The 12160-nt window shown below is 38.6% G+C and overlaps 1 protein-coding gene across 1 annotated transcript; it reads left to right on the top strand.

Moving 5' to 3' along the window:
- The first annotated feature begins 885 nt into the window (after positions 1-885).
- Positions 886-10563, top strand: LOC113087332 (uncharacterized). Its single transcript, XM_026255569.1, has 11 exons — positions 886-1471; positions 1897-2181; positions 2293-2908; positions 3015-3283; positions 3386-3676; positions 7564-7998; positions 8424-8708; positions 8820-9435; positions 9542-9810; positions 9913-10188; positions 10559-10563. Exons 1-11 carry the CDS (start codon positions 1024-1026, stop codon positions 10561-10563), a joined length of 3795 nt encoding a protein of 1264 aa, XP_026111354.1. The 5' UTR covers positions 886-1023.
- The last annotated feature ends 1597 nt before the right edge of the window (positions 10564-12160 follow it).

Raw genomic sequence — 12160 nt, 5'->3', positions numbered from 1 at the left:
CAGCTCCAGCTCGCCTAATTGAAACGCTTGGCATATCAGAGGCACTTACCAGCTACTTCACTGAATAAAACAATTAAATGTTGTAAATAAGTATGATATATGATTCTTTTGCATGGAAACACAAACCTTGTTCTGTGTCTGGAAAGAGATAGTCCGGTTCAGAGCTCTTGACGTGGTTCGCAGCCAGAGAGAAAACAAAACTGAGCCGCAAAATCGCGACTCTGACCCGAATTTGCATGTTTCTTGCAATGCAAAATTAACGCATTAAATAAATATACTAAGGCACTGAAGCCGATGAAATAGTTAAAGTCAGTCCTGAGGGGAGTTTCTGATGAAAGCAGGACGGAGAAAGAAAGTGAGCGGATAATGAAGGAATATAATTTGGAACAAATCAGTCCCAATTAAGGTAAAGTTAGACAGAAATGACCATAAGTGGAGTATCTAGAGTCTTAAGTACACAAAAAATGGCTTAATATCTAAACAGTCTTGTACTTACAGTAGCCTTACAAATTCATTCAGTGAAGGATTCGTCCGACTGATTCAGATTCAAACCATGCAATCATGAAACATTAAAATTAACTGTTTAACTTAAATGAATCATTTTTTGATGGTAAAACTGCATTCAAGCATAGTAACGTTAAATGTGAAATAAACGCGATATGAAATATAGTTGAAAACCGCTATTAAAAATAATTATTACTTTTCTGAGCTAATGAGCCAAAGCGAAAATGCTGACGTTGGTAAACAATCCGTTTCCATGGCAATTGGAACGAGACGCGTCACTGTTTCATGACGTCACAGACCCAGTCAGTATAAAACGACTCGCCCTGGCAGAATATTTTTAGTTGAGTGATGTTCGGAACAGAGACGTTTGAGTGAACTCTGCGAAAACAAACCTAGCAACACTTGTACAAACGCCAGTCCTTATAGATCGAGATATATTTAATCTGTACAGACAGTGTGTATCAGATAACATTACAGTTCAAACTGACATTACCAGATACGGATTACTTATCTGTCAGTATGAGAACCACAGACACAATGTCCACAGACGTGAGAGAGGTGCTTCTGGAGGTTTACGTCAATGACGCCTTCTACTTCGGTGACACCTACTGGGCATCAGATGATAAAGATGTGCAGCTGGAGTTTGAGATCACCGATGACATCTACGACCTTATCAGCGGCAGTGCATCTCGAGAGTTAGATGTGCAGCTGGAGGTTGTGACAGTGGATCATGTCTCAGGCAGATACTGCAGTCCAGGAGAGATGCGTGTGCAGCTGGAGGTTAATGCTAGTGACAACATCTCAGTCTGTGAAGTGAAAGATTTGCAGCTGGAGATGAACAGGAACGACAGCATCTCAGAGCTGAAGAGTCCTACACTGGTCTCTGAAGATCTGAGCGACCCAGCAGGACCTTCAGTGGAAGAGGCCAATGATCAGGGTGGCCTGGATGCTGAGAACAGTCCAACAGGTGAAGACATGCATATGTCTTATTCATGTTTATTTGTGTTGTTAGAGATGTTTCTAATAGTAAATTATTATATGTTAGCTGTGACAAAGACCTATAATGTTTTCCTACACCTCGTTGAGCTCTCAAGCTACAACCTCCAGATTTGTCAGTGACCGTTAGGCTGATTTGAATTTTGGTTGATATATTTTTTCTAAATTATCTGACTTATGGAATTCCTGTAGCCGGCTTCCAAACGCTGATAGATTTCCATTTAGTGCTGAAAACTTTTGAAAGTAATGCCTTGTTTAGAGTTCATCCACTCTCTCGATCTATCTGCTAAAAATAGTGGGGTTTGAAAGGTTTTTCAAACTTCAAGCTTTTAAAAGTTTTTTTTTTTTTAACTCTCAGACAAGGCTTATCTCGTTTGTTTTCTTCTTTTTTTTCAGGACTCACTGTTGGGGAGATAACCAGGAAAATGGGGGCAATCTTCCAGCAAATATTTGCAGTTTTCCAGACAAAAATGCCAGAAACTGTTGGGCAACCTGAATTGGATCTTCCCGATCCAAAGGAATCGTTTGTTCCAGATCCAAGTGCTCTCAAGCCAGAACCTGAAATGGATCTGTTAGATACCGAGCAATCGTGTATCCCTGAACCTGAAGTGGATCTCGTGGTTCCTTCTGAACCTAAACTGGATCTGGTTGATCCAGAGGAAGCATGTGCCAGCCCAAAAGGTGAAAAGATGCAAATAGAAATGTCTTCTTACAATTTGGACTAATTAATCATATTTAATCTGGTGAGAGATGTTTCTAATGCCACATTGTATGTTTTTCTTCTTTTGTCAGAAACTTCCAAAGCCATGAAGAATAAGAAAGTTCTTGGCTTCGTTGTAACTAAGAGAGTAGAATATGCTACAGTGAGGAATACGAAAAAAACCTTCCTCCAGAACAACAGATCGAACTCAGTATGGCCTGAGATGGATCTGAATGTTCGTCAACCAAAACCTATTGAGGATTTGGTTGCTCCTCCTAAATGGGATCTGGTTGATGCAGTGGAACTGTACACCCCGAGTCCTAGCGTTCCTGAGCCAGACTCTGAGGAGGATCTGGATGATCCTCTTGAACGTGAATGGGACAAGGACTCGATGGAATTATACGCCCCGGGTTCAAGTGTCCCTGAGCCAGACGCTGAAGAGGATCTGGTTGATTCAGTGGAATTGTACCTCCCGGGTCCAAGCGTTCTCAAGCCACGACCTGAATGGGATCTGGCTACTCCAGTGGATTTGGGTGCACCAAGTCCAAGCGTTCTTGAGCCAGAGTCTACAGTGTTATCTGAACTTGCAAGTTTGGAAAACTACGTCCCTTTAAACATGCTCCAACTAGAGGATCGTTTGAAGCAGTGTACACTGCTCAAACAAAGACATGTCACCAATGTCTGGCCCAGGGTCTTCATCGGAGATGAGTAAGTCTGCAACACAATTGTATTTCTCTCATTGTTCTGTCATTTATTCTACAACGTAAATAGTTTTATATAAAAGACTAACCAAGGCTGTTGTGTTCTTGTGCAGAGAGGCTGCAACAGACCGAGATATGCTGCAGGAGATGTGCATCACTCACATTCTGAACGCTGCAGCGCCCAAAAAGGACTTGAACTACTTCTTGGGAAAATCTTATGTTGAAGATCTAGAAGGAACAGTCAATACAGGGTCCAGATATTACAGAGGCTTGCACATCAATTATTACAGCTTGCCTACAACGGACAGACACTGTTCTGACATCAGCAAGTGCTTCATGCCAGCTGCAAAATTCATTGACAAGGCCGTGAATAAGCCAGGAAGTAAGGGCTGACACAAACACACTCCATATCTTGTCTATTATCAAGTGTGTTATAGTCTATTATAGAGTTTTTTTGACCATATTTCTTTTTTTGTTTCCTCAGGTAAGGTGTTGATTTGCTGCAAGCAGGGTGTCGACCACTCTGCGACTCTGTTTCTGGCATATCTGATGATCTGCCATGACATGATGGTGGAGGATGCCATTGATGACGTCATAAAGTCGAGACGCATCCAGCCCTCCAGAGACTTCCTGAAGGAGCTGATGCTCCTCAATGCTGACCTTGTGAACAAGCGAAAACTAAAGCTAGAGGACATAAAAAAAGGCAAAAAAAGGAGAAAATGGCAGCTAAAAAAGAAGTGTAGAGATTTACTAAAAGATATAAAAGAAAATGTGCACATATAGAAATGTCAATAAAATGAATGGATAATGTCCTGATAATGAGCTGCTTTGTTTTGTAATGTATTTGTTTTTTACAGTGCAAATAAATATCTGTACTGATCGATATAATAGATAGGATAGATATAATCCTATCAGCAGTGTATTTTATTTATGTACTTTAATGAATTGCTTACAGTGCAAATGAATAAGTGCACAGATAAAAAAAACTAAATAGAGGCATTGTTAGATGCCAGTGTTTCATGATATAATTGCTATGCAAAGATTTTATTTAAAAAAATATTTCAGTATCATAGCTATTAAACTATATGTTGTTATGATTTGAAATTTGTATTTTCCCTTAGAATGATCTCAAAGTAAAAAGATGAGCTAAAGTCTGATTTTGTGGTGCTGTGCTTTAAAATGATTTTTGACAGTAGTCAGTGCTGAGCACTGAAAGGTTAACCCTGCCTGGTTTAAATGTTTGAAAATGATGAACAGCTGAAAACATTCACTGGAAATTTAGAAAAGAGCAATGATATATAAGTGCTATAACAAGTCTCAGTTAGGTTAACACAGTACAAATAGCATGGGATTTTAACTAATATAATAAATAAAAAGAAAACAGATGGAATAAAAAAATAAAATAATAGAGCAAGCTAGTTAGAGGTCTTTACACATATACACAAACATAAATATACAATTGCATAATAAATGAAAAGAAAATAGAATACAAAAAGATTAGAAAGGTAGTTAGATTTTTTAAAGAATAGAAAACGGCCTAGAAAATAGCCTTTAAACAAGTGTTTAGGATTACGATAATACATAAAATAATATAAGAAATACCAGTTTCCTTAGTATCATTATATCGCTCTTGAAAACCCTAGGCGTTCCCAACATGTGGCGTTTCAAGCTTTTCTAAAAAGTTAATAATTTTGTGAAGCAATTGGTTCAGTTGATTCAAAGTTTTGCAGGTTATTTTCTCCCATCACCAGTTTGACACATTTTTTTTTAAGTTTAAATTCTTTGATGACAGGTTTTTAGAACCAAGTTTCACGCACGAGGCATAAGTGCAAAAGTTGAATAAGTCTGTCTTATCGTGTGTTGTATTGAAAAGCAAAAGAAACGCTAAACTGTTGATTGCAAGCTGCGGCTGTACAATGTAAAAATCTATAAGAGTCAAGTGAACTCTTGACCTTTGTAGTTAAGTCTGTAAAACACTCGTCTCTCTGCTGAATTCAGGTCCCTCTTATGTCGCCTGTCAGTGAAGTGATGTGATAAAGAATATGAGATTATCTTCCCATTTTAGTTTTTTTAATCTAGATTAATCTCAATGTAATCTTGGAATTAATCTAGATTTATCTAGATTAAAATGGCTCATTTGAATTCTGCCGAAGGCATTCAGAATATGTGTGCTACCCAAATAAAATAATGACTAAAAGTAACATTAAGTCTTTGACAACGGGTTTCTCAAGCCAGGTGGTGCATTATACCAGGGGCTCATCTCCTGTTTCCAAAATACATCACATACAGCTGATTCTGCACCACACGCACATGCCGCGGACTGCATGCAGACTGCAGACAGATTATGTGTGAAACAGGCGTGCGTCTTGTCGAGGTTTTCATTGGGAAGCTTCTTAAAAAAATAAAATTGAAATTCCCTGAAGCAAACCCGGCGGCATCTTAGCTGCATCCATGTTAGCACACCAAGTTTGATGTGGTAATTTCATATTACGCTTTCACACAGGTTTAAAGACTCGCTCTCGCCCCCTACAGATTCGGCTAGGTATACATCTGCGTTAAAATATCAGAATCAGAATCATCAGAATGAGCTTTATTGCCAGGTATGTTTACACATACGAGGAATTTGTTTTCGTGACAGAAGCTCCGCAGTACAACAGAATGACAGAGACAGAACATAAAACACATAATAAAAGAATGAAAAATACAAATAAGTAGATAGTGAATGACAATATACAAATGACAATTGTAGGCAGGTATATTACAAAATGCAGTTATGTATGTACATGTATATTATGTGCAAAATTAAAGTGTATACTAAGTGTGTGTGTTAAATAAATAAAGTGTATGTGTATATAAATATAAAGTGTAGTGTGTTCGCCGTTATTATCAGCTGTTCATAAGATGGATTGCCTGAGGGAAGAAACTGGTCCTGTGTCTGGTCGTTTAGTGCTCAGTGCTCTGTAGCGTCGACCAGATGGCAACAGTTCAAAGAGGGAGTGTGCTGGATGTGAGGGGTCCAGAGTGATTTTGACAGCCCTTTTTCTCACTCTGGATAAGTAAGTATCCAGATATCAAGGTGAAGTATCAAGGTGAATGTCATCATAGCTCGCCTAGTATAGACCCAGGCACCCAGCTCTCAACCCATCTTTGAGAATAGATTAACGGTGATATTTTTTAATCCCCCAATAAGAGTCTCACGTTAACGCAGCACGTAACGCCGATAACGGCCCACCACTAATATATATATATATATATATATATATATATATATATATATATATATATATATATATATATATATATATATATATATATATATATGTGTGTGTGTGTGTGTGTGTGTGTGTGTGTATTTTATATGTGTGTGTATGAATTATTTTACATTACAATATTTTAGGTGGAATTCGAGGAAACTGACATCACATACATTCAATATTTACACAGTCAAAATGACTGATGCAAAATGCATGCTATACAAGATCATATTGAAGAAAAAAAAATTACACATTAAGACTTTGCCTTTGAAATTAAACCATTCATTTATTAAAGGGTTAAATGTGCTTTTATAGAGTGAGATTGCATAAAGTTCAGAACTTCAAAAACAGAAACATAGACTTTGCAGCAGCTCCAGCTCGCCTAATTGAAACGCTTGGCATATCAGAGGCACTTACCAGCTACTTCACTGAATAAAACAATTAAATGTTGTAAATAAGTATGATATATGATTCTTTTGCATGGAAACACAAACCTTGTTCTGTGTCTGGAAAGAGATAGTCCGGTTCAGAGCTCTTGACGTGGTTCGCAGCCAGAGAGAAAACAAAACTGAGCCGCAAAATCGCGACTCTGACCCGAATTTGCATGTTTCTTGCAATGCAAAATTAACGCATTAAATAAATATACTAAGGCACTGAAGCCGATGAAATAGTTAAAGTCAGTCCTGAGGGGAGTTTCTGATGAAAGCAGGACGGAGAAAGAAAGTGAGCGGATAATGAAGGAATATAATTTGGAACAAATCAGTCCCAATTAAGGTAAAGTTAGACAGAAATGACCATAAGTGGAGTATCTAGAGTCTTAAGTACACAAAAAATGGCTTAATATCTAAACAGTCTTTTACTTACAGTAGCCTTACAAATTCATTCAGTGAAGGATTCGTCCGACTGATTCAGATTCAAACCATGCAATCATGAAACATTAAAATTAACTGTTTAACTTAAATGAATCATTTTTTGATGGTAAAACTGCATTCAAGCATAGTAACGTTAAATGTGAAATAAACGCGATATGAAGTATAGTTGAAAACCGCTATTAAAAATAATTATTACTTTTCTGAGCTAATGAGCCAAAGCGAAAATGCTGACGTTGGTAAACAATCCGTTTCCATGGCAATTGGAACGAGACGCGTCACTGTTTCATGACGTCACAGACCCAGTCAGTATAAAAGGACTCGCCCTGGCAGAATCTTTTTAGTTGAGTGATGCTCGCAACAGAGACGTTTGCATGAGTGAACTCTGCGAAAACAAACCTAGCAACACTTGTACAAACGCCAGTCCTTATAGATCGAGATATATTTAATCTGTGCAGACAGTGTGTATCAGATAACATTACAGTTCAAACTGACATTACCAGATACGGATTACTTATCTGTCAGTATGAGAACCACAGACACAATGTCCACAGACGTGAGAGAGGTGCTTCTGGAGGTTTACGTCAATGACGCCTTCTACTTCGGTGACACCTACTGGGCATCAGATGATAAAGATGTGCAGCTGGAGTTTGAGATCACCGATGACATCTACGACCTTATCAGCAGCAGTGCATCTCGAGAGTTAGATGTGCAGCTGGAGGTTGTGACAGTGGATCATGTCTCAGGCAGATACTGCAGTCCAGGAGAGATGTGTGTGCAGCTGGAGGTTAACTCTAGTGACAACATCTCAGTCTGTGAAGTGAAAGATTTGCAGCTGGAGATGAACAGGAACGACAGCATCTCAGAGCTGAAGAGTCCTACACTGGTCTCTGAAGATCTGAGCGACCCAGCAGGACCTTCAGTGGAAGAGGCCAATGATCAGGGTGGCCTGGATGCTGAGAACAGTCCAACAGGTGAAGACATGCATATGTCTTATTCATGTTTATTTGTGTTGTTAGAGATGTTTCTAATAGTAAATTATTATATGTTGGCTGTGACAAAGACCTATAATGTTTTCCTACACCTCGTTGAGCTCTCAAGCTACAACCTCCAGATTTGTCAGTGACCGTTAGGCTGATTTGAATTTTGGTTGATATATTTTTTCTAAATTATCTGACTTATGGAATTCCTGTAGCCGGCTTCCAAACGCTGATAGATTTCCATTTAGCGCTGAAAACTTTTGAAAGGAATGCCTTGTTTAGATTTCAACCACTCTCTCGATCTATCTGCTAAAAATAGTGGGGTTTGAAAGGTTTTTCAAACTTCAAGCTTTTAAAAGTTTTTTTTTTTTTAACTCTCAGACAAGGCTTATCTCGTTTGTTTTCTTCTTTTTTTTCAGGACTCACTGTTGGGGAGATAACCAGGAAAATGGGGGCAATCTTCCAGCAAATATTTGCAGTTTTCCAGACAAAAATGCCAGAAACTGTTGGGCAACCTGAATTGGATCTTCCCGATCCAAAGGAATCGTTTGTTCCAGATCCAAGTGCTCTCAAGCCAGAACCTGAAATGGATCTGTTAGATACCGAGCAATCGTGTATCCCTGAACCTGAAGTGGATCTCGTGGTTCCTTCTGAACCTAAACTGGATCTGGTTGATCCAGAGGAAGCATGTGCCAGCCCAAAAGGTGAAAAGATGCAAATAGAAATGTCTTCTTACAATTTGGACTAATTAATCATATTTAATCTGGTGAGAGATGTTTCTAATGCCACATTGTATGTTTTTCTTCTTTTGTCAGAAACTTCCAAAGCCATGAAGAATAAGAAAGTTCTTGGCTTCGTTGTAACTAAGAGAGTAGAATATGCTACAGTGAGGAATACGAAAAAAACCTTCCTCCAGAACAACAGATCGAACTCAACATGGCCTGAGATGGATCTGAATGTTCGTGAACCAAAACCTATTGAGGATTTGGTTGCTCCTCCTAAATGGGATCTGGTTGATGCAGTGGAACTGTACACCCCGAGTCCTAGCGTTCCTGAGCCGGACTCTGAGGAGGATCTGGATGATCCTCTTGAACGTGAATGGGACAAGGACTCGATGGAATTATACGCCCCGGGTTCAAGTGTCCCTGAGCCAGACGCTGAAGAGGATCTGGTTGATTCAGTGGAATTGTACCTCCTGGGTCCAAGCGTTCTCAAGCCACGACCTGAATGGGATCTGGCTACTCCAGTGGATTTGGGTGCACCAAGTCCAAGCGTTCTTGAGCCAGAGTCTACAGTGTTATCTGAACTTGCAAGTTTGGAAAACTACGTCCCTTTAAACATGCTCCAACTAGAGGATCGTTTGAAGCAGTGTACACTGCTCAGACAAAGACATGTCACCAATGTCTGGCCCAGGGTCTTCATCGGAGACGAGTAAGTCTGCAACACAATTGTATTTCTCTCATTGTTCTGTCATTTATTCTACAACGTAAATAGTTTTATATAAAAGACTAACCAAGGCTGTTGTGTTCTTGTGCAGAGAGGCTGCAACAGACCGAGATTTGCTGCAGGTGATGTGCATCACTCACATTCTGAACGCTGCAGCGCCCAAAAAGGACTTGAACTACTTCTTGGGAAAATCTTATGTTGAAGATCTAGAAGGAACAGTCAATACAGGGTCCAGATATTACAGAGGCTTGCACATCAATTATTACAGCTTGCCTACAACGGACAGACACTGTTCTGACATCAGCAAGTGCTTCATGCCAGCTGCAAAATTCATTGACAAGGCCGTGAATAAGCCAGGAAGTAAGGGCTGACACAAACACACTCCATATCTTGTCTATTATCAAGTGTGTTATAGTCTATTAATGAGTTTTTTTGACCATATTTCTTTTTTTGTTTCCTCAGGTAAGGTGTTGATTTGCTGCAAGCAGGGTGTCGACCACTCTGCGACTCTGTTTCTGGCATATCTGATGATCTGCCATGACATGATGGTGGAGGATGCCATTGATGACGTCATAAAGTCGAGACGCATCCAGCCCTCCAGAGACTTCCTGAAGGAGCTGATTCTCCTCAATGCTGACCTTGTGAACAAGCGAAAACTAAAGCTAGAGGACATAAAAAAAGGCAAAAAGAGGAGAAAATGGCAGCTAAAAAAAAAGTGTAAAGATATACTAAAAGATATAAAAGAAAATGTGCACATATAGAAATGTCAATAAAATGAATGGATAATGTCCTGATAATGAGCTGCTTTGTTTTGTAATGTATTTGTTTTTTACAGTGCAAATAAATATCTGTACTGATAGATATAATAGATAGGATAGATATAATCCTATCAGCAGTGTATTTTATGTATTTTATTTATGTACTTTAATGAATTGCTTACAGTGCAAATGAATAAGTGCATAGATAAAAAAACTAAATAGAGGCATTGTTAGATGCAAGTGTTTCGTGATATAATTGCTATGCAAAGATTTGATTTAAAAAAAATATTTCAGTATCATAGCTATTAAACTATATGTTGTTATGATTTGAAATTTGTATTTTCCCTTAGAATGATCTCAAAGTAAAAAGATGAGCTAAAGTCTGATTTTGTGGTGCTGTGCTTTAAAATGATTTTTGACAGTAGTCAGTGCTGAGCACTGTAAGGTTAACCCTGCCTGGTTTAAATGTTTGAAAATGATTAACAGCTGAAAACATTCATTGGAAATTTAGAAAAGTGATCAAATGTAATCAGTTACATTACTTTTATAAAGTAGTTGAAATAGTTAGATAACTTTTTTTAGCTAAGGAGCTTTTATTTATCCACCTTATTTTTGCAATGTGGAAGTTGTTTTCCGTGAAGGTGTGGGATTTCCGGTTCATTCACAGCTTTACATACATAACAGAAAATAAAATGCAGAAAATGGTAGATGTGTTTCGCCTAAAAACAAGTGTTTAGGATTACGAGAATACATTAAAATAATATAAGAAATACCAGTTTCCTTAGTATCATTATATCGCTCTTGAAAACCCTAGGCGTTCCCAACATGTGGCGTTTCGAGCTCTTCTAAAAAGTTAATCAATCATTTTGTGAAGCAAACTGGTTCAGTTGATTCAAAGTTTTATAGGTTATTTTCTCCCATCACCAGTTTGACACATTTTTTTTTTGTTTAAATTCTTTTACTTTGATGACGGGTTTTTAGAACCACGTTTCACGCACGAGGCATGAGTGCAAAAGTTGAATAAGTCTGTCTTATCGTGTGTTGTATTGAAAAGCAATAGAAACGCTAAACTGTTGATTGCAAGCTGCGGCTGTACAATGTAAAAATCTATAAGAGTCAAGTGAACTCTTGACCTTTGTAGTTAAGTCTGTAAAACACTCGTCTCTCTGCTGAATTCAGGTCCCTCTTATGTCGCCTGTCAGTGAAGTGATGTGAGATTGAGATGAGATTATCTTCCCATTCCAGTCCACTTTTTCAGGATGATCCACATAAAAATCAGACTGGTGCCTGATGAAGAGCTCTTGAAATAAAAACAAGAAAATAAAGTTAATTTTTAAGACAACTACTCACCTCATTCCAGTTCCCCACTGTCCATTCGGACCTACATGGTACATCTCGGTTGGAAGGTGTCACAGGTTTAGGTTTGAGCAGCTGCTTGCTGTCCCCAGGGTGAAGAACCCGCTCCTCTCCGGCCACAGTCCGCACACACAGAACTGTGCGCTTTTTCACTCCGTTTGGACCGCATGTAGCTGAGCATGTCTGCCATCCTCCCACCCACCACCTGATGTATATATAGAAATTGATCAAAAGTCAAAGTAAAGACATTTCTGAAGCATCATGTGACACTGAACGCTGGAGTAATGATGCTGAAAATTCAGCTTTGCATCACATAAATTGCAATAAAAAAAGTTTCATAATTTATAATTCATAATTTTCCTCTTGGCAGGTCTTCCAGTCAGTTCTATCAAACCTTTACAATTAATCCAGAACGCGGCAGCAAGATACATTTTTAATGAGCCAAAAAGAATAAACGTCACACCTCTGTTTATCAGTTTGCACTGGCTTCCAATAGCTGCTCGCATAAAATTCAAGGCATTGATGTTTGCCTTCAAAACCACCACTGACATCAAAATCAATCCTGCTATAATGAGCTCAAAAGTTTAAAGCAGCAG

Source organism: Carassius auratus, chromosome 5 (genome assembly GCF_003368295.1).
Source record: "Carassius auratus strain Wakin chromosome 5, ASM336829v1, whole genome shotgun sequence".
NCBI classification, from domain to species: Eukaryota; Metazoa; Chordata; class Actinopteri; order Cypriniformes; family Cyprinidae; genus Carassius; species Carassius auratus.
Note: the sequence above shows the minus strand (reverse complement) of the source record. Positions and strands in the feature narration are given on the sequence as shown.